Below are 23445 nucleotides of genomic sequence, written 5' to 3'. Positions count from 1 at the left end.
CTGCTGGGACATGGGAGCAAATGACAATTGAACATTGCTGGAAAATAGTCAAAATGGATATTCAGACAAATTGGTTAAATCCATTTGATTTCACCAATTTATCAAAATAACTATTTTTGCCCATTTTTTGGCTTTGAGGAGCACATTGTTGACTCATCTGCTCCCATACATTACCGGAATTTTGTTCGACAGAAAGATTGGACATAATATTATAGTGTGCATCGAGGATAAGTACACTATACAATTATAGGGCCAATTTGGTAATTAGCTAAATAAATTCATCACTTTAGCAATAACTTAGGACAAATCTTGCACACAAACATGACCGACTATTCGATCTGCCGGGCAAGATCAGAAATCGTGCAGTGAATGTGCTTTCTCAATAATATAACTATATGTCTAAGTGTTAAAATTGGGTGAGGGTAAAAGCAATCTATTCCATTGATCAATTTCTCAACTGACATTTCAAAAATAAACTAAACTAAAGTGTGTAGCACCAATATCAGGTCACAATAAAAAAAAAATGGAAAAAGTCCTCTATTAAATAATATGACAACAGCTTGCTTAAGACCACTCCATACAAATGTGTATTGCGTCAAGAAATAAGACTTCTGGACCCTGACTTTTAAAGTTTCCATCAAATGCCACACTTGTTTTTGACACTAACTAAAGCTGTATACACACTGTGAGATACTGTATTGGCTAATGGCCAATTTTGACCAAGTGATTTCTGAGTAAAGAATCACTGTGCGATTTTGGCAGGTTTGATTAAGACCAGATAGTCAAAAATTTCCCAGTGTTTCTCCTGCTTATGGGGTGCATACATGAAGCGATCCAGCCAGGCGATTGTGAAGTCAAAATCATCTAGGTTATCCAGAATCGCCCCGTGTGTGTACAGCAGGTGATAGGGATGCGCAGCCCCCACAATTGCCTGGCCAAATATACTGAGCAGGCAAGGCAATTTCCACTAAGCTGCCGGCCACAGTGTAGTTGGCTGCAGCTAGGGGAAGGCAGGATGCACTTTAGCAATCTATGACCACTAAACTATATTGATTTTTCACTGTTTTCTGAGCCAACATATGCCGACAGGCGGCATTTCATGCCCTACCATCCACTAGGGGGTGGGGGAATTAAATAATGTGCCGAGTGCAGCGAGGCACCGTGCCCGAAGCATGGTGAGCACAGCAAGCCATGCCAGAGGACGCGGCACTATGTTTCAGTGTCCATGTCGACTATGTCGACATCCAGGCAAAGAAAACAGTGATAAACCCCATGTCAACCTTTTGACTGTCAACTTTGCCCATGTCGACCTAATGTGTGTGTCGACCTAATGCGTGTGTCGACCTAATGGTTTCAACCCAATGCTTGTTAACCTAACTGCTGTAGACCTAATGATCCATACCTGCTTAGAAATGGGGCTTTAATCGCCCCGTGTGTATGCCCCATAAGTCGGTATCTCCTAGCATGAATAGACAGTATCTCCTAACATACAAAGACTGTGCAGGCATTTTTGACGGCTTTAGCAATCTAGTCAAGATTGCTAAAGCAGTGTACACATGGTGAGATATTAGCTAATGGCCTATTTCGGCTCAGTGATTTTGACCAATATCTCACCGTGTGTACACTGCTTTAGCAATTTTGAGTAGATGCACAATCGATTTTGGCTAGATGCACTGGAGATTTTGACTAAGCCTGTTTGTCTAACTCAGGGCTGGGCAACACCGGCCCTCCAGATGTTGATGAACTACACATCCCAGCATGCCTTGCATCAGTTTCAGCATGGCCACATAGCAAAACTAACGCAAAGCATCCTGGGATGTGTAGTTCATTAACATCTGGAGGGCCGGTGTTGCCCAGCCCTGGTCTAACGAATGATAGTCTGTGATCTAGCCACAATTGACTTGCCTGCACAATCACTTAGAAGGTAGCTAAAATCTCAGTGTTTCCACTGTGGGCAGCATATGCTGGTATTACAGCAGATGAGCGATGAGTTGAGCGGCTTTCCATAGCGTTCTGCTATGAAAAGCCGTCCACCCCTGGGGAAAATGCTAAAAGGGGCGAAAAACACTCAGTGTGTATACACTGTGTGTTTTACAGCCCAGTGACTTTCCCCATGATCTGTCAGCATACACGTTGGGCAAAAACACTAAGTGTGTATGTACCTATACACTGCACAAGAAAGGCAATTTTGACTAGATCATAGACTATTATTACTTGGACAAAATCTCTTAGTCAAAATCTCCAGTTCATTTAGCCACATCTCTTGTACATCAAGTCAAAATTGCTTAGTCAAAACTGGCCATTAGCCAATATCTCACCATGTGTATCAGTCAAACTTTTTTTAAATCTGCTTCTTTATATTTTGTTGTGTTTTCCTTTAATATTTAATGCAAATATAAACAAAATAATCTACTTTCAAAACACAATATCAAGTACTATTAATACTTCCATAAAATGTTGGTATCAGAATAGTTAAATGTTGATTATGAAACCAATAAAATACATACTGGTTTTCTTTTTGTCAGTGGATTTATGAAATGAGTCATCAGTTACCTAGATGTTAATCATTATCACCTAAAGTGCTTTAGAATGTTAATGGAATCCACTTTACACACTGACAATGGCAGCGAATCAGTCACTGTACGGTTCCTATGCTGCATTGTAATTATCAGAAATTCATAACTACCTCCCAATAAGAGATGTCATTAACACTGCACCAGCAAGTACAGTACAACCAAAATATTGTGACCATCCTTGGCACACTGGCTGTTCTTGCATGATGTAGCAAGATCAGAGCGGCAGGGGAGAAGCTGAGAGTACTGCAATGTCACTGAATTACCCTGCAACCACACCCTCCTGACAGAAAACTATGTGCAAACATTGTACATATGCATGACATGTAATACTGGATATGCAGTATAACATTCATCATGTGCTATCTGCAAAACTGACAAGATGGAAGTAGATTCCATATCCTGTCTAGTGGAACGGATGAGAACAAAGGAGGCCAAATACCTCACTGCTACCACATCTACTTCTGCCTCTTTTCTCCAGAACATGAGTGAAACACATGAGCCTAGAGAGGTCTCAAACCTCATAAATAATCCACTGTCTCTCTCTGCCAGACTGCCTTGTTTTAGGGAAGATGAGTGCTATAATGGTAGTCAAGTTACAGAGGAGCTGGGAGTGAAATGACAGCAGCAGGGAATTTGCTTCCTGGCTCCCCTCCACAGCCTTCTAATGCCCAATTACTCAGACAGGTTTAAAGGGTAAAAAGGACATCTAAACTGGGGGCACAGAAAAATAAATCAATCACGGCATGTTTACTGTACAAAAGCTGTCTAAGGACAGGCTCTCACATGCAACATCTGTCATATCTACACAATTGTTCCAGATAAACTACTGCACAAAGCAATCAGAAAACAAAAAGGGCAGTTCTGATATGTCAGATTCGTTCATTGATAGATTGTTTATAGTTAGTGCTTGGGGCACTTTAAATAATCTTTGGTTGTTAGGTTTGAACGTGAACATGAAAGCAGAGACACATTTAACAAAACTACAATATGATTAAAAAAGAAAAATCCACGGGTGAGGACTACATACAGTATCTACACTGATAATAGAAAAGCACAGGTCTAAAAAGCTAAATAAAGCACAACAAACCAATGACATTGTGTATGATGAAAGCACATTATCATAATTCAAGTGTTTCAATTATTTAAATGCCCTATTTAATATATTCACCTATGTCAAATAAACATACTGTATATAAAGAATCACCTATAGCTTCAAAATAAGTGCATAACTTATATACACGTTTTTACATCACAGACAAAACATTTCACAGTGCAATAGAAAATGTTTATCTAAACAGCATTCAGTATTCTAAACGATTATTTCATATTCTAAATGCCCTGCCACATTCAGAGATGCTGATCTATACATTGTGTCAGTTTATGCAGACATGCTGGTAACTAACAAGGTGATTTAAAGGTTTAGAGAGGAAAGCAGGGGTTAATACAGAAGCCTTCCCACGATTCAGTGTACTGGTGCGGTACATTCTGTGGCAATATTGGCAGGATTAGTAGTTTTATATACGGTATCACTATTTCTTTAAAGTCTGATACACACAGCCATTAAGATTGCACACTTTGAAAGCTTTATAAATAGGTGTTAGATAATGACATTTGCAAGGGACCTGTACATACATTCTGTGACAAGTGTTCACTTCACATCAATAGCAACATTGCCTGTAGCTTACATGAGTGGTACAACATAATTCATTACAATGGGAGCGCTCGTTAAGTACACTATGCTGTAGGGAATCTTTGAGAGCACACGTCTAATGTAGTATTAAAAGTGGGGACAAAGTACAAGGCTATGGGGACTATGCTTTTACAAGTTGTTTTTTTCAATACTCGTTTTTATGAGTACTCAGAAAAGGAAAATTAGAGCTTTGTAGTGATTTCAGTATTCTGTTAGACAAGTTCTCCCCAAATCTCCAGTCTCTTCTGCACTGTCACCTTTGCTCTGTTTTTATACACTGCCCTCTAGCACACAGGTCTGACGCATACACAAAGCCCTGCATGTGCCCCATGATGTGTTACCATGTACACTCCTAAAGTTTTCTGATTTATTCAGATAAAGTCATAACCTACACTCAGCAACTTCTAATAGGTAACACTATGGTAAGTTACACTGCACACCTGGAGGGGCGCTCTCCAGGGCAGGCGGGCGCACACATGGAGGGGCGCTCTCCAGGGCAGGCGGGCGCACACCAGGAGGGGCGCTCTCCAGGGCAGGCGGACGCACACCTGGAGGGGCTCTCTCCAGGGCAGGCGGACGCACACCTGGAGGGGCTCTCTCCAGGGCAGGCGGACGCACACCTGGAGGGGCGCTCTACAGGGCAGGCGGACGCACACCTGGAGGGGCGCTCTACAGGGCAGGCGGACGCACACCTGGAGGGGCGCTCTACAGGGCAGGCGGACGCACACCAGGAGGGGCGCTCTCCAGGGCAGGCGGACGCACACCTGGAGGGGCGCTCTCCAGGGCAGGCGGACGCACACCTGGAGGGGCGCTCTACAGGGCAGGCGGACGCACACCTGGAGGGGCGCTCTACAGGGCAGGCGGACGCACACCTGGAGGGGCGCTCTACAGGGCAGGCGGACGCACACCAGGAGGGGCGCTCTACAGGGCAGGCGGACGCACACCTGGAGGGGCGCTCTACAGGGCAGGCGGACGCACACCAGGAGGGGCGCTCTCCAGGGCAGGCGGACGCACACCTGGAGGGGCGCTCTACAAACCACAGTACACCTGGATGTGCTCTTTAGAGAGTTATAAACAGCAGACTACGCCACACCTGGAGGTGGGGTACACAGCACAGGCTATAGCACACTGGAGGCGAGTAACAAGGCACACCTGAAGGTGGGGTACACAGCACAGGCTATAGCACACTGGAGGCGAGTAACAAGGCACACCTGGAGGTGGGGTACATGGTACAGACTATAGCACACCTGGAGGTGAAGAACACGGCACACCTGGAGGTGAAGAACACGGCACACCTGGAGGTGAAGAACACGGCACACCTGGAGGTGAAGAACACGGCACAGGCTTACACCCACCTGGAGGTGAGGTACACAGCACAGACTATGGCACACCTGGAGGGGAGGTACACGGCACAGACTATGGCACACCTGGAGGAGAGGTACACGGCACAGACTATGGCACACCTGGAGGGGAGGTATACGGCACAGGCTACGGCACACCTGGAGGTGCGGTATACAGCACACCTGGATGCGGGTACCGCTGCTGTGCACTACAGATCCCAGTCTCTATATGTGTCCCAGCGCTCTCCCCGCTCGCTCTGGGCTGTACGCTAAGTTGCTCTCCTGACTGTCTGAGAAGACCGGGAAATACATGGGAGCACTTTCCCCATCTCGCCGCCACTATTTCCCGGTAGTTCTCCTCTGAGCAGCGGCCAGCAGCCCCCACCTCCTCCCCCGCTCACCTCGCTCTCCACTTTCTGCACCGGCAGCTTCTGCCACGGGTCTGCCAGCTGCGCCAACGGCATCTTCCCCGCCAAGCGAGCAGCACTTCGCCCCGGGGCTTCCCGCACAGTTCCTAAAGGAGCAGCGAAGGGACTGGACTCCCTCAGCAGGCCGCCCGCTCTGCTGCTGGAACCGCTGTCGGCTGTCCGGTAGCGGGCGAGTCTGTAGCGCTCCAGCGCAGCTCCTCTCCCCCGGCTCTCACTGACACACTCTGATTCCCACTTCCTCTCACAACATGGCGTCCCGGGCAGTACCTGCCGCTCGCAGCCAGGGTGTCTGACGTCATCGTGACGCCATCATGTGGGCGTTGCCATCAGGCTGAGACAGCAGGTGACAGCAAGAGTAAGTAGGGGGCGGACCTTGTTTAGAGGGTGCATGACGTTGCACGGAAAGTCAGCCATCATGGTAGAGGCATAGAAAAATTTGTACGAAGAATAGGCAGCAGGAGAATAGTGGAGGTTCGGTGAAGTTATGAATAGTGTACTGAGCATAAGGATGTTTTGCTGTTGCTTATATTCGGGGTTGGTTGTAATCACTGGCTGTACTTATTACTTTGTTCATTTGCTATGTGATGTTACGGCTTTGCCTGTAATACAATAGCAGAACAACTTTCCATGGCAGAGTAGGAGAGGGCAGGGACAGATCTACTATGAAACTAAAGCTGCATGTCCCTAATTCCTGAGACCCTGAACCAACTTTTTAATGAGTGTATTTTTTAATGAGGTTATTTTAGTAACAGGCTAATTACTCATCTCAGTTTTTCATTTTAACACCAAAAAATCCTATTTTTCACTAGTTTTAATATACGTACTGTATGGTTATAGCCAGTACTATTTTTCTGGAAAAATAGGTTCAGGAACTCCAGGTCTGGGGGTGGAGCAATTAAATAAAAAATAAAAAAAACATATATAATAGAGAGAGGGAGGGAGAGATAGATGTATATATTGTATTTAGAAACAAAGGCACTCAGAGGTGACTTTAAAATAAAACTTATCTTATCAAAAGTAGATTTTCAGTTCCTGATGATGTCATATTTAATTAGAGGTTCAGGAACTGAGTTCCTGCTGGTTCCTGCTGAAAAATAGCACTGGTTATAGCTCATCACTAATAACACCATGACAGACTGGCTTCTAGTATATAGCACAGCTGCTATCAGCGATGGCTCTTGCCTGGGTTTAGAAAGGGTGCTCTGCTCCTTGTCACCAGCCAGAGTTCTTGCACCTGTACATTGCAACTGACAGGGGCCAGCGCATGTGCAGTTGCAGCGATGGTACTGTGCATGCACAAAAGCTAGGGCTGCACAGTTAGGCAGTGAGTGGCTTGCTACAGCAAGCCAGCTCTCTGCTAATTGCAGCCTGGACTCAGGGCCGGCGCTACCCGCTCAGCACAGCCTGCAAAGCAGGTAGGCGCCGGCCCTTGAAGGCGCTTCCTTCCCTCCGAGACTGTACAGTAGCTGCCGGCTGCCACAACCTGCGCCTGTCAAAATATATGACAGGCAGCGGCGGCGCCAGCAGCAGGGTAGACACGGGTGCTAGACAAGGGAGTGGGGGCATTTAATTCAATTTAGGCCCCGGCCGCGGCACTCTGCCGTCTGTAGCCTGCCACTTAACTAGCCCCCACTGCTGTGTGACGCTGCCCGACTTCACGGCACGCACACATGCATGTAGGGGGAAGAGCCGAGCTGTCAGGTGGTCAAATAGTCGGAACGGAAGCAGGTTCCCTTGTGGTGCGGGACACACTATGGAAGAAGCCAGGACACAGACACAGTCTGTGTCACAGTATAACCAAGGTGCGTGACACGGTCATCATGCCCCCATCTCCACACACACAGCGGGTACCTGCAGAGCAGCTGGTCGTTGGAGCCCTCCTCCCCACACAGCGGGTGTCACACTGCACCCCCCTCCCCGCACAACATGCGTCCGCCCAACCCCACATACAGTAGGTGCCTGTCCTGCAGAGTTGCCGGTCGGCAGAACCCTCCTCCCCACACAGCGAAAAAGCAGGAATCCTGCCGAACCCTGTCCCAGCAGAGTGAACAGCCCACAGCACCTCCCCCGCCCTCCCTACACAAACAGCGCAGGGCTGCAGAGCGGGAGGCCTGTGGAACCCCCGGAGCGTCGGACAAAAAAGTGTGTGTGCTGTGGGTATCAGGCAGTGCCACCGTAGAAGAATCATAAGCTGGGGAGCGGGAGACATAGTATGAGCTCAGCCAGAGGGGGCAGTACACATGGAGTGGATTATGGGGTAAGCCTGGGCACGCCATTGCGTTGTACCCAGAAGTGTGCGTGCTGCAGGAGCCGGGTGGTGATCTACTGCTGGTGGGGAGCCTGGAGACCCGCAGACTCTGTCCCCTGTCAGTGCATGGCCAGCACTTGGATGGGTTTGTGCCTGCTTGGCACTTTCTCCCCTCTATGGTGGTTATGAGCCTATGCACTGCACTACTGTGTCTGACACTGGGGGATGAGATGTAGGAGGAGAAGGATGGACTCAGCCGAGGTCAGAAAATAATTATGGATTATAAGGGGTGGGGGGAGAAATCATTCAATATGTGTAACCTGCTTTACTCTGGGCATTACGTGTAAGTGGTAGTATTGTTGGCATTATGTTTAAGCCGCATTACTGTGGGCATTAGATGTAATCTGCAGTACTCTGGGTATTATGTGTAGGCGGCAATACTGTGGGCATTATGCGTGACCTGCATTATTTTTGGGCATTATGTGTAGTATGGAAGAGAGGGCGCAAATTTAGAGTTTGCAGGGAGGCGCCGAATACCCTAGCACCGGCCCTGCCTGGACTGACAGTCCTGGAGGCAGGAGATACCTCCTAATGGCCCTTATTCTGATCTCGGCGGTACGGCCCGCGTGCGGCCGTACCGCCGATGTTTTCACTCTGCACATGCGCAGAGGTCACTCTGCGCATGTGCAGGGGAAATCGCCGCACAAAAAATGTATACGCCGCAAAGGGGGCGTATAGGGGCGTGAGGGGCTTAATAGCCTCATTACCCTATGCATACGCCCAGCGTTTCATGGGCGTTCCCATGCAAACGCGGGGCGTATGCATGGTAATGAGGCTATGACGCCAGTGATGGGGGCGGAAAGCTGACATCGCCGGATGTCAGCTCTCCGCCCCCATACAAGCTTTCACACGGACGATTGTACGAGTGGTCTAAGCTTGCGGGAGCTGGTGGAGCGTGCGGCCCTGCCTTCGATGGTCGCCGACCATCGAATGCAGGGGGCAGCTCCCACCATGGTGGAGGCGTACGCCCCACCATTTTCATGCGGATCGCCAGCCGTCCGCGTACGGACGGCCGTGGCGATCCGTATTGTAGGCGGGGATTGGTTTGTGCGGCCGGAGCAACGTATGCGGCTCCGGCCGCACAGATCAGAATAAGGGCCAATGTCTTTACTACAGGTATCTGGTAGGACTTCTGATAGGAAGTCACAGTCCATGAGACTGCTCTAGCTTCACTGATGTTGAGCAGGGTTGCGGATTCTACTGCGGGGGCTGCAGCCCATAGGTAATAACCACCATTGGCTGCTATTACAACTTGGATACTACCACATAGTACCGTGGGAGCTGCAGTGAGTTGTAATCTAGCTCTGTGATTTGTGCTACCTGCCCAACCTCACTTTGTGGCATTCCCAGGAATGCAAAGACTAATAGTGCCCATCCTAGAAAGGAGGCTGGGAGCAATGAAATGTGAGATGGAGATCTCTTCTGTGCGGGAGGGAGTCGGGGGCTGTGCAACTGCTCAGGGAGCGCTGGGCACACCCTTAAAATGATGAAATAATGGGGTTATGGTACTCAGTCCGTCCCCTCTGCCAGGGCCCTGCCCCTTCTGTTGTGGCTCCGACCATTTTTTTTATGTGCTACGGGTGTCCCAAATTTACCTTTCAGACAGAAAAAAAGACCCGTTAATTTCCCGGCTCTTGCCATGTCGACCCAGGTTTTTTTTTCTGTCTGAAAGGGTCAATACGGGTCTAAATTCCCTGGACTTCAACCCAGGTATTTACCTGGGTTTTTCCCGTGTCTCACCCGTGTTCCTGGCTGTGTGGAAGGCTCCGTCACGGTATTTTTATCCCGGCAATTGATAAAAAGCACTTATTGGCTGTGCAGCATGGCTGGGTATTTCTGGTTTCCTGATTGGCTGAGCAGGCATGGCAGAGGCGTCAGACATGTGCTGTGCTGCAGCACAAAAGCAGACAGTCATGGCGCATTGGAAAGACGAGGAGGTCCATGAGCTGCCGGCGGTCAGAGGGGAGGAAGAGATCAGGAAACAAATCACTGGCATAGTGAAGGTCACTGTAGTCTATACCAATATTGCCAACATCCTCACCTCAATGGGCATTGTGCGTACCCAGCAACAGGTAGTCAACAAACTAAAAGCTCTCCGCAAGTTCTACTACAAAGTTTGTGACAACAACAGGAGAAAAAGTGGTGCTGCGAGGATGGAATGGGTTTACTTGGACCAATGTAACAAAGTCTTTGGCAATTCTGCCCTGTTGAACCATGTTGCCATATCATCGTCCAGTGCAGCTTCATCACGGAGCATAACTCCAGAATGCAGCCCATCCTGCCCACCTATAATGGATTTGGATGACAGCACAAACAACAGAATTCCTGATCCTATTGCTGCCATGGAGGACCCATTAACCGATCCAATAGAGGGTGAGGTGGAGGACAGTGGAGCCAGCACCAGTACACCATCTGGGACACCAACTCCTGCATAGACTGAGACCCCGACATTGCATCGTAACAGTTTTTAAAAGTATTGTTTGTGTATCTATTTTAATATTTGTTTTACGGGAGGCTGTAGGTAATGGAGGGCCTTTAATGCCCCACTTGCTGGTACCTGTGGTTCTCCCAAGTACCAGCATGTGCGTCAGGCTTGCAGGGACCTGTAGTTCTACTGTAAAAGCCAATATTTAGTAAAACAGCTAACAACCCCGCACCCACTGCCCAGGGGTGCAGGGGATAGCCTACAGCACATGCCTGGTGTGCCTTGGAGAGGGGGTCCCCTTTATTTGTGGGTCCCTACCTCCCCAAGGACCCCTGGCCTGTGCTGACTATTTTGGGTGGGTAATGCTTTTGCCACGGGACCCCGTCAAGTGTGTCCCCTGGCTATGGCATTGCACCCCCTGCTAGTGGAGCCTATATAAAACATAGGGTAAACCCACTCACATACTTTGGGAGCCTCTAGATGGTATAAAGGCTGGTCAGTAAATTGTGTGTCTAAAAAATGCAGAGGACCAATCAATTGGTGGATGGCCACGAGAAGGCCTCAAGCTTATATATATATACTGACATGGCTGCTATTTGATTGTAATGACTGATTATCTTCCTTTCTTTGTAGTATTTGATGTACCTGCAAGAAAGAAGAAAACATCGACGATGGAGTTTGCTACATGCACAATGTCAAGAATCCTGGTTGATCATCTGCGAGAACCCGATGTTGAATTCCAAACTCAAGAGGATGCCCGGCTGCAGCGCTTCTTTGACAATGAGAGACCGTTACAAGATTAGTTTCTCACACAGCTCGTGGGTCTCCACGAACGAATAATGCGTGAAAACAGAGAGTCACAGATGACCTTCCTTACCAATATGGTGTCTACATTACAGAATCCGCATCCTTACAAGATGTATAGTCCTCCGCACGCTGAGGTGATTATTGTAATCCACCACATCATAATAGAGGCCGTACATTTATGCCTTCAAATCCAAACCAAACTACTCCGCAGGCCCCAGGGCGAAGTTATACTGAAGACACAGGCAGTAATTATGCACATGCCACAGTGCCAAGCAGGCCTCATGCCAATACCAGTCCACAGGAGACAATACATAATAGTCTCAATGGCACAGGATATACTAGGCAATATGGCAATGTGCAGAATTATGCAGATGATTCAGGGTCTAGTTTTTCTGAAGGCACTAATCCTAACAGTCCAGTTAGCACTGTAATCAGCAATGCCTACAGGCAGTTGTAGTAATGTTGCCATAGTGTTGAAACGTTCTTCATGTTTTTTGGCTGCTTGAATATTTTTATTTTTTGATAGTATCCTATGCAAGTGGCACTTACAAGGGCCGTCAAGTGCGGTGTTCTAATTTTATCTCCACAGTATGTTAATTTTTTTTAATGTTATGTGGGCATTAAAAAGTGCTCTTTCTTTCATTTTATTGCTGTTGAAGCTGCAATACAGGTCCCAAACCTTTCTTTTTCATATGTGTGGCAATCACTGCAGTATACGGTAGATATGTGAGGGAACATAATCTAAAATGTGTGCACATTATGCCTTGTTCTTTATTACATAGCCACATACATATTTCTTTGTTTGTTTGTTTTTGGGGGGTTGCTGCACTAATGGCTCAGTAAATTCTTTGTTATAAAAACAGTTTACTGCCGGCTGAAAAGGTGGGGCTACTGGACATTTATCACACTTGTGTGTACCCTATACTCTAGCGCAGCGGTGGCCAACCCGTGGCTCGCGAGCCGCATGCGGCTCGCCCTCTTGTAATGTGCGGCTCTTGTGTCCTGTGTAGGGACGTGCCCCGGTGCTGGGACAGCTCCCCTGCTCCCAGCACCGGAGCAGGGACAGGGAGAGACAGAGCTGTGTCCCCCACGGGACACAGCTTCCCCTGGCGCAAAGATCAGCTGTCTGTGGGATGCAATAGAGCTGACGAAGCTCCCCCCCGCGGCCTCTCCCAACACCAGGTAGGGGCCTTTGGCCACCTACCCCCCATCCACCCTAGACCACCGGGTGTCGGACACTAGGCCCGTGGGCACATTCAGGCCCTTCCGGCCTGTGGGCGCATTAGTCGGGCTTTCGTGGCCCGTGGCTCATTTGTTTGTTGGGCCCTCCTGGCCCCTCAGAGAATAGGTGGGCCCTTTAGTTAGGAAGCTGGGCCCTCCAGCATATGATATTTGGCACTGTGCGGGCATATGATATCTGGCACTCTGGGGGCATATCTGGCACTGTGGGGCATATCTGGCACTGTGGGGCGTATATGTGTGGCACTGGGGGCATACCTAGCACTGTGGGGGGCATATCTGGCACTGGCATAAAGTTTTGTCATGTAGCCACTCCCCCTTGTGTTATATGACCACGCTCCTGGTCACTCCCCCGTCCACGCCCCTTTTTGGTGTGTGCGCCTTCGGCGCGCATGATGTTGGCTCTTTGGCTTGACTGCCGATATTTTTCGGCTCTTTACCTCTGACCAGTTGGCCACCCCTGCTCTAGCGTATTGCAATAGTTCAATGCATATATGTTTATACTTTATATTTTGAAAGGGTATGTGCTATTTATGTCCAAAAAAGATTTTTTTATATTTAAACATATTTTGAACAAAATAAAACAAATTATTTCAAACATACAACCCATGTGATCTTCTACTGTGTCATTGTATGTAAGTTAACAGTTAGGGTGTTAACGATAACCTCAGCACTGTAACAACTTGTGTCACCCTCGTAGCCTGCTGATTCTACAGGGGTATCAGCCAGGTCATAGTCCACCACATTCCACTCGGGTAAAAAGTTCTCTTTCTGTAGCTCACACACATTGTGCAGAATGCAGCAAGCTGCCACCACATCCGGAAAAAGGGTAGTGGCAATGTCATTCCTCTTCAGTAGACACCGCCATCGCCCCTTGAATCTACCAAAGGCGTTTTCCAGCACCATCCGAGCCGAGCTCAGAGTGTGGGTGTAGTGGACTTGGTCAGGAGATAGTGGAGTATGTTGCGTGAAGCCCTCCATAAGCCATTGGCTCAAAGGGTATGCCGCATCTCCAATAAGATAGATCTCCACCCCAGATACAAACTTTGATCTCTGTGAAGGTAAAAACAAAACATTAGAATAGTATAGGTGGCAAGTGTATGTCAGATTACTTGTGTCTCTATCTACTGTGTATTAGACATGAACATCAGTGGTTAAAGAACACATGCCAGCATGCCTTGACACAGTTTCAGCTTTTTAACTGTGCTACAGCATGCTGGGATGTTTAGTTATTCCGAAGCATTAGCAAAGTACATTTGACACACTAGCTGTACAACTTAATAGGACGGACACTTACCCCAATTTACATCTATTACATGATTATTTTGCAGTAAAGTGATGATGATTACCATGTATGGGTGTGTGTGGTACAAAATTTGTACCACACACACAGTCATACATGTTCATCATCATCATCATCATCATCATCAATGGCTGCCAGGCTGTGTGTGGTATAGCCATAGATAATGTGACGTCCAGGCAACTGTTAGTGTCAGTATTTAAAGATGATATAGTGACAGTCTGCACATTTTATTTCCCCATGGGCTAGAGATGGGTATACCTTGAAAGAAGCCTATAACTAGGCAAAGAAACTTGGCGCAGCAGCAGTACAGACTGTGCACTGCCGAGATGGAGCAGCAATTACTGGATGTTACTGGATTTTACTGAAGAAGAGGGTGGACTTGGAGGCAGGGCCCGGGGCATCATGCATACATATACACAGTGGCCCTATGCACTGCAGGAGATTGGCATGACGTCCGTTCCCCACTTCCGGGTGGGGCGAGCGCACGTTAAGTCTTCCTCCCGTGTTGCCATATAATCTCACCGATCCGGGTTTGATGTTATGACTTCCGGTGGTGGCTGGATAAATCTATTTCCTGCTTTGACATCATGGGCGAGATTTATTGTGTTGACTGTTTTTCGGAAAATGCGATTTTTGCTCAAATCGCCCTGTATCGCCGTTTTTTAAAATCGCATTTTTTCCCAGAAATCGCATATTTAATGAGGTGTGTATTCCGGCATGAAAAGTGCGAGAAAGTGCGATGTAGGGCGATTTTCGGGATGAAAAGTGCGATTTTTTAGTCATGAAAAGGTGCGATTTTGTTAAAATGTGCGATTTTGTGATTAAAAAAAAAATTAAAAAAAAATTGGCTTGAGGTCCCCCTTCCTGTACATAACCAGCCCCAGGCTCATTGAGCTGGACCTGGTTCCAAAAATACGGGGGACAAAAAGCATAGGGGTCCCCCGTATTTCTGAAACCAGCCCCGGACTCTTGGACCGGTCCTGGTTCCAAAAATACGGGGGACAAAAAATCTGGGGGTCCCCCGTATTTTGAAACCAGCACCGGGCTCCAACAGCCCGCAGTGTCATGCCACAGCCGGGGGACACTTTTTACACAAGGTCCCCCGGCCGTACCATGAGCACCGTGGCTGGTCAGCCTTGGACGGGGTACCTGGAGGAGTGAGGACCCCCCCAATAAAGGGGTCCCCCCCCCAGGCTTCACCCGTCCAGGGCTGAAGCCCGGGGCTGTCACCGGCGTCCCTGGCCATTGGACGCCGGCCTGATACGGTTAAATTCACATTCCTAACATTGCTTAATACAGGAGAAATACAAGTGCCAGCAGACCTCCCCCGCATGCTGGGACTTGGAGAACCACAAGTCCCAGCATGCGGGGCATTAATGGGCCCGCTGGGACTTGTAGTCCACCTGTAAAAATAATGTTAAAATAAAGCACACACACAGAAAAGTTAAACTTTATTACATACAAACATCCACACGCCTCACTTTTACACCGCTATACATACCGATCCAGGATCCAGCGCTGGTCTCCCTTCTGCTGCAGAGCCGGTCAGCCCGCACTATCAGCTGGGACAACCCGAAGACGCTCTCAGCCTCTGTTGCGCTGGGACAGCGCGACAGAAGCTGTTAGCTGCATCGAAAACAGCCGGTTGTCCCCGCTGATAGTGCGGGCTGACCGGCTCTGCAGCAGAAGGGAGACCAGCGCTGGATCCTGGATCGGTATGTATAGCGGTGTAAAAGTGAGGTGTGTGGATGTAATAAAGTTTTACTTTTCTGTGTGTGTGCTTTATTTTAACATTCTCTTTACAGGTGGACTACAAGTCCCAGCGGGCCCATTAATGCCCCGCATGCTGGGACTTGTGGTTCTCTGCAGAGAGGTGAAAAGCAATGGTACCAGTAAACTTACAGAAATTAATATAAACGGTATTAAATTGGTGGTAGAAGATTTTATAACATGCAATACGAAAAATATCATCTATGGTATTGAGTGTTCATGCAATAAATTTTATATCGGTCGAACATCACAACCTTTTAAGACCTGTTTGAGTGAACACCTTAATAACATTAAAAAAGGTCTTGAATCCCATTCCCTCTCTCATCATTTTAAAATTGTACATAATTTGTCCACATCCCATATTTTACGTTTTTTTTGGTATTAAAATTACACAAACTGGTTTTAGAAATAAAAATCTTAATACCTGTTTAGCGAAAGAGGAGATGCGAATGATTTATAACTTTGATACATTGAAACCAAGAGGCATCAACGCAGATTTTGAGATAAAGCGGTTTTTATGAATTTATTTCCCCCTCTCCCATTCTGCTGGTTTTCTATGTGTTTTTTACTGATCTTATTACAATTTTATTAGTCTCTTGCAAGGATATATTTATGATCTTATTTAATGTTAAGCCAATTGTTTTTATTGTTTTTTATTGTATTTTACTAATTTACTACGTTATATATTGTAGATTGTATGATGAACTTATGAAAAGTTGCCAGAAAATCACTGAATGATTCAATGTGTGAAACTGGAATATGCCCTTAATAAAGATGGCGCCCGCAACCTGTAACATGATGCCAAAGCAGGAAATAGATTTATCCAGCCACCACCGGAAGTCATAACATCAAACCTGGATCGGTGAGATTATATGGCAACACGGGAGGAAGACTTAACGTGCGCTCGCCCCACCCGGCAGTGGGGAACGGACGTCACGGCAATCTCATTGAAGTGGGGCTGCGTGCATCTAGAAGCTGGAAGCCAAAAGCCGATTCCGGAAGCCCGCGATAACGGGACCCGACAATTGGACACTAGATGACAGGTTTCCCTATATTAAGGAACAATGGGTAATCACAGCTATTCTCCTTGAAAAAGGACACGTAGGTGTCTGAAACGCGTTGGAGGTGCTGTGTTTGGACTGAGGGAGGGAAAGAAGTGGAACTCTCATTGTGCTTACTGTGTGGATCCTACCCGGGTTGTGTCATCTGAAGTTCTACCTATACTTGTATGAGAGCCTTTATCCGGTTCTCCATCTCTTCTGGTAAAATCCACTCCTCTTCTCTCTCAGGGGACGTAATTGTCATATTTTATGTGGTGTTTTTATGGAATAAAAGTGGTGTTTCACTATATACCTCTCCTCTTTTTTGGATTTCTGCTATAATTTATGGGAGGAGAACCCTGTGTCCACTGAAGTTTGGAAGGAATCCTGAAATCTGGTTACCCTTTTTGTGCTTATCTGTTGCGAAGAAGAGGAGACGCTTGCTATCCTTAGGGATGTGCGGTAGATATTCAAGTGCTTATTGTTGAGGATTGACCCCCGAGTATATCTTTGAATATTAGCCCCACATTTTGTCTATCAACCGACTTGGGGAAGTCGGTTCCAGGGGGCCAGACCTCCGATCAGCTGCTCTATTGTATGCGCAGGATTGTGTCTAAAGTTGAGAATATTTGTACCTTCCTATTATTACGACAATGACAGACTCTGAATAGGACTGCTCCGGCTGCGCGTGGACCATCCTCTATGCACCTTGTTTCCTGCAGCCTGTGCCCCGCCAAACACTAAACTGCAGGATTAATCCTCATATTCCATTGGCAATGGGCGGAATGCTCTTAAACAAAAATGCGGTCAAAATCCAGTTATCTTTTTTTACTGCATTTTCATATGCTCTAATGCCCCTCCGTCGGGGCAGCACTGAGGACGGAATCGCCATCTTTTGCTGGCGATTCCCTATAGAAGCCTATGGGCTTCTCTCTGCTGCGCTTAGTGAGGCATCCATCGAGGATCCCTCCCAGCATGACCTGCGAGCGCACTGCCACTCTGCGCATGTGCAGAGGGACTCCCGGGTCTCAGACGCAGAATTCTTGCGCCAGAACCACATCATAAAGGACAGTTCTTATCATAAGAGTTGTCCTTTGCGTTACTAATCACATATGTTAGAGCACATGCGATTTTTAACAATACGGTACCAGTGGAGAGGGGCAATGTAGAGCGGCGGAGGTTAGAGCATCCTGCCCATAATATGTAATTTGCACCACCATGTGTGTTATAATATGTAATGGGCATCACGGTGTGTGGCACAATGTGTAATAAGCATTACAGTGTATGGCACAATGTGTAATGGGCATCATGGTGTTTTGCACAATGTGTAATATGTATTACAGTGTATGGCACAATGTGTAATGGGCAATATGGTGTGTGGCACAATGTGTAATGGTGCAATGTGTCTAAGGGGCTCTACTTGGTGCGGTGTGTCTTAGGGGCTCTAGCTGGCATGGTGTGATTAACGGGCTCTAGCTGGCGTGGTGTGTCTTAGGGGCTCTAGCTGGCACACTATGTCTAAGGGGCTCTAGCTGGCGTGGTGTGTCTTAGGGGCTCTACCTGGTGCGATGTGTCTTAGGGGCTCTACCTGGTGCTATGTGGCTTAGGGGCTCTTCCTGGTGTGATGTGTCTTAGGGGCTCTACCTGGTGCGATGTGTCTTAGGGGCTCTACCTGGTGCGATGTGGCTTAGGGGCTCTAGCTGGCACGGTGTGTCTTAGGGGCTCTTCCTGGTGTGATGTGTCTTAGGGGCTCTACCTGGTGCGATGTGGCTTAGGGGCTCTACCTGGTGCGATGTGGCTTAGGGGCTCTAGCTGGAACGTGTGTCTTAGGGGCTCTTCCTGGTGTGATGTGTCTTAGGGGCTCTACCTGGTGCGATGTGGCTTAGGGGCTCTAGCTGGCACACTATGTCTAAGGGGCTCTAGCTGACGTGGTGTGTCTTAGGGGCTCTACCTGGTGCGATGTGTCTTAGGGGCTCTAGCTAGCGTGGTGTGACTCAGGGGCTCTAGCTGGCACGGTGTGTCTTAGGGGCTCTACCTGGTGCGATGTGGCTTAGGGGCTCTAACTGGCGCGGTGTGTCTTAGGGGCTCTAGCTAGTGTGGTGTGACTCAGGGGCTCTAGCTGGCACGGTGTGTCTTAGGGGCTCTTCCTGGTGTGATGTGTCTTAGGGGCTCTACCTGGTGCGATGTGGCTTAGGGGCTCTACCTGGTGCGATGTGGCTTAGGGGCTCTAGCTGGCACGGTGTGTCTTAGGGGCTCTTCCTGGTGTGATGTGTCTTAGGGGCTCTACCTGGTGCGATGTGGCTTAGGGGCTCTAGCTGGCACACTATGTCTAAGGGGTTCTAGCTGACGTGGTGTGTCTTAGGGGCTCTACCTGGTGCGATGTGTCTTAGGGGCTTTAGCTAGCGTGGTGTGACTCAGGGGCTCTAGCTGGCATGGTGTGTCTTAGGGGCTCTTCCTGGTGTGATGTGTCTTAGGGGCTCTACCTGGTGCGATGTGGCTTAGGGGCTCTACCTGGTGCGATGTGGCTTAGGGGCTCTAGCTGGCACAGTGTGTCTAAGGGGCTCTAAATGGCGCAGTGCAATGTAATGTGAACTAGTACTATTATGTAGCTGTCCCTTTTTTATGTATCAGTTGATTCTCCACCCACAATGTCCACAGTGGGGGGGTGCTAAAATCTATATTTGCTTACCAAAAATTAGACTTGGGCCGGCCCTGTATCAACCACTGCCTAACACCCTCTGAGTCCTGTCACCCTGTGCCTTTCTGTCCCCCACTTCATCTACAGTACGTGTCACCCTTTGCCTCTCCATAGCACCCTCTACCTTGCATTACCTGCTGCCTCTTCTCTACGTCACCCACTGCCTTCCCCTGTCACCCATTCTCTGGCGCCACATACTGCTTTTTCCTTGCCACTTTTCTGGCACAAGAAATTTCTTCCTCTTTTCCCCTGACATTGTGCCCCCCCCTTGTCTTTTTTGTCTGGATCCGCCCCTGGTTGGGCACGATATACGGGCAGGTGGCTGCCCACCCATAATTTACCCATATGCCCCCTTACAAACCAAAATATTTTTAGAAATTGCTCTTTGTTTTTATCTACAGACAACACTGCACAGAATCTGGGCGAAAAACTACATCTATCAACATAGGAGATGAAAAGAGGAGTTTGCAGAAATCTGTGACGTGGAAACTTTATTTGTTCTTGGGTATAGGATTGCTACCTAGCAACAGCTGGTGGGCGCAAAATGCACAACAGCTGCATCTTTGCCCAGCATAACTGATGGCAGACCTCATCATGAACAAAATAAATTATTGTTTTATTTTAATCTCAAGAAAAGCATATAGATAATAAACCCTAAATCAGGGAAGAACATTAAAACGTGCTTTGTAAATAATAGAAATGTAAGTAATAGAAATAGAGCTATTAATGAGTGAAATGTAAATACGGAACATTTTCCAAACTTCCTTAGAAGAGAATCTTATTGAAACACTGTAAATGTTGAGCTTATTTCAATCAGATTTATGTGTAGAACTGATTCCCTGTTTATAATGTATACTGTATGTATCTTACTGCATTATAAGGTAAACTCCTCCAGACAGGTGCCGGACGCGGTCCCGATAGTCGGGATCCCGACTGTCAAAACGCCGACAGACAGGTGCCCGACGGCCACCCGCTATTTTCCCTCTTGGGGGTCCACGACCCCCATAGAGGCATAATAGAATAGGTGGCGAGCATACTGTCACCCCAGCTACTCCCCCAGGGGAGTGAACCCCAGCTACTGATACTCATGCTAACTTGAACTTACGTACCTTTGCATAGCATGCCATAGGTAAATTGGTTTTGTAGAAAAAGTCATCAGCACACATATGCCTGCATTACTCATAGGTATATGTATCTATGACCCCGCACCTGTATGTGAATGTGTTTTTACTCCCTCTTTACTTTTGTACGCAGACTTTTGTTTCCTCATATGTCTGTATGTTGTGCACTCCCATATGTATGCATCTCTGTATTGTCTGCTTTCAGTGCCCTATACGGGGGATTTATTTATTAAGATGGGAGGTCTATTGAAGATGGAATGTTGTCCATAGCAGCCAATCAGAATCTACTTCAGATTTATTTAGAAACTTCTAGAAGGTAATAGATTGAATCTGATTGGATGCCTATAGCAACATCCCATCTTTAATAGAACTTCCATGTTAGTAAATAAACCCGTGTGTCAGTCCACACACTCACCGTTCTACCTGTCACCCCCCCCCCCCCCACACACACACACACACACACTTTTCCACTGTGTCCTCAGTAACAACTCTAGTCCTGGGCCTTCTATCAGCCCCCACATGGTCCCACATTCTGGCTATGCCCTCTTCTCTGGCAGACTTCAGTACTGGGAAAAATTGTGTAGCATGCACTAACTCCAGGTGCCATGGAACCGTGTTACATCTCTACTTGCAATTGCCAGCTTCTTGTATTTCTTTGTAGCTTGAAGACTTTTTCACTTGAAAAAATATATATAAATGTTTATCCATCTTTAGAATATCATTTTGTTGGGTGCATCCCTTTGAACCAGCTTTCATTTCTTTTGGACTGCATCAGGTTTTATCTACTCTGAGACCCAAGAAGTCCCAATTAGGAAACTCTTAATTACAAGAAGCGAGGAGAATACAAGAAGAAGGACCTGTGACCAGATGCGCCTTGCCACCATTGCCAAGCGATCACAAATTGGTTATGGCTCTTACTGCACCTGGCCAATAGGGGATTCCCTGTTACTGCCAGTATCTGCCTGTTATTGACCATCCACTGCGTATTGGGTGGGTATGGTACTGTACCTGCAACCACATTTCTACTCAGGCTCCTAACACTGTCACTTGTGCCATGCTGCTACCACACACTTGGTTGGCATCAGTTGTTCCCTACTGATCACTGACCAGACTCCGTATCGGCAGCTGGTAGAGGGTGAAGTTGAAGATGCTGGGGCTTACTCCAATTCTGTGGTCGCAGGCGCCAGATACACTTGTAAAGGCAAGATGTTTATTGCGCAGTCTTAAAATAGACTTCTCCCTAGTGTTCATGCTAACACTCTACACCTTCTAAAACCTGTGCAGTTGCTTTTTCTTGCCTGGAGTGTCATTCTCTGATGTGGTGTTTCTAGCACAGTCTGGTCTGTATCACAATACAAACCAGACTGTACTAAAGCACCAAAGCAGACAACGTCACCCCAGGCAGGAAAAAGGAATTGCATGGATTTTGAAATGTGTAGGGGGCTAGACTGTACACTGTCTCCCTCTTCACAAAGTCAAAGAATTTGTAGACATTCTTTATCCTGAACAGCACACAATACCACTGGGGGTAGTTCTGCCCAGAGTTCTTTACCCAATCAACTTAATTAGATGTGCTGTGTATGCCTTGTGCACATGCATGTTTATCCCCTTGACTGGTGGGTTATACTTGGGCACTTTTGTCCTGTCCTAGAAATACCACAGAAGGGGCAGCAGCTGCCTACTGCAGCAGCCCCTGCTTCCCTGTGGCTGCTGGCTTCGGCTGTTTGCGGCTGCTTGGAGAACTTTGGGGCCTCTTGCGGGGGCTCGGGGATTCACTTTGTTCGGGTGTTCGTGTGTTTGGGTGGCCGAACCTCCCTGAGCGGGCCCTGATCCTCCCCGAAAATTTCTGGGCATACCACCAGGTTAATATTGTCCCCTATGTATTGTGAGGCGTGGTCACTCCTTTCTCCCTAAAAAGCTGGACATACACTTATGTGACTTCTCCCCTTGGAGAAGTCTCAAATGATCCACCTTTGTGCAGCCCAGGACCTTCCCAGGTGGTAGGATCTTTTTGCGTAAGCCTGCCTGGCTTGGCTGCAATCTGACATATCTCTCCTGCAGCCGGTGCATCTAATAGGCTCCCATGTGCATGGGACTGCACATCGCATCAGACCTGGGGCCCGATTCAGACTTGCATGCTCTGCTGTAAATATGCAGCACAAGCATTTATTGGACAACCATGCATGCACACGGTACATTGGCATCCTGCGACCATTTTGGGCCAGTAATTAGGGATGCCACTCCCGGGATTCAGGATTGAAAAATGCTCAATCCCAGGATTCCTGGGATTGGCCTCCCTAATAAAAAAAAAACCCTCCTGCACATTATATATATATAGACCTTGTAAGTGTGCTCCCTGTGGGGACATTGCTGGCCTGAACCTAATGCCCACCTATCCCCTCGCCATGTAATACTAGGGCCCCTCCTAAATTTTTACACACACATACATGCTGTGTGTATGTGGGACAAGGGTGGGCACACAGGCAGCATGACACCTGGCAACGGGGCAGCAGATCCAGGTTCCCGATCGCTAATAGCAGGAGCAGTGTCCCGGCCACCGCCGCATGCAAGCAGCAGCAGGCTTGGTAGAGAGAGAGGGAGGAGGAGAGAGCCCTAACCTGGCTGCAGCGGCAGGCGAGTTTCCGGGGCAGAGCCTCCAGGAGTAGACAACGGGGGCGCGTACGGTTAGCTGCGCAGGGT

General features: G+C 47.8%; 1 protein-coding gene and 1 long non-coding RNA gene across 4 annotated transcripts in view; one reads left to right on the top strand and one right to left on the bottom strand.

The window, feature by feature from the left end:
* Nucleotides 1-6339, bottom strand: part of RPS6KA3 (ribosomal protein S6 kinase A3) — a 123135-nt gene extending 116796 nt beyond the window's left edge. The window contains exon 1 of one of the 2 annotated variants that reach the window (XM_083172472.1): nt 6008-6339. In XM_083172472.1, the coding sequence (XP_083028598.1) occupies nt 6008-6070 (63 nt within the window). In that variant the 5' untranslated portion in view covers nt 6071-6339. The remainder of the gene's footprint in view (nt 1-6007) is intronic. The other variant, XM_083172473.1, reaches the window with a different exon arrangement.
* LOC146059867 (uncharacterized) lies at nt 5537-20349 on the top strand. 2 transcript variants are annotated; one of them, XR_014470325.1, is made up of 3 exons: nt 5537-6389; nt 11401-11708; nt 20026-20349. It is a non-coding gene; the product is annotated as an uncharacterized LOC146059867 (long non-coding RNA). The 2 variants fall into 2 exon arrangements; XR_014470324.1 differs by lacking the exon at nt 20026-20349 and adding an exon at nt 16579-17205.
* Nucleotides 20350-23445: the final 3096 nt, after the last annotated feature.

The sequence above is a fragment of the Crinia signifera genome, chromosome 2, assembly GCF_055691185.1.
Source record: "Crinia signifera chromosome 2, ASM5569118v1, whole genome shotgun sequence".
NCBI lineage: Eukaryota > Metazoa > Chordata > Amphibia > Anura > Myobatrachidae > Crinia > Crinia signifera.
Note: the sequence above shows the minus strand (reverse complement) of the source record. Positions and strands in the feature narration are given on the sequence as shown.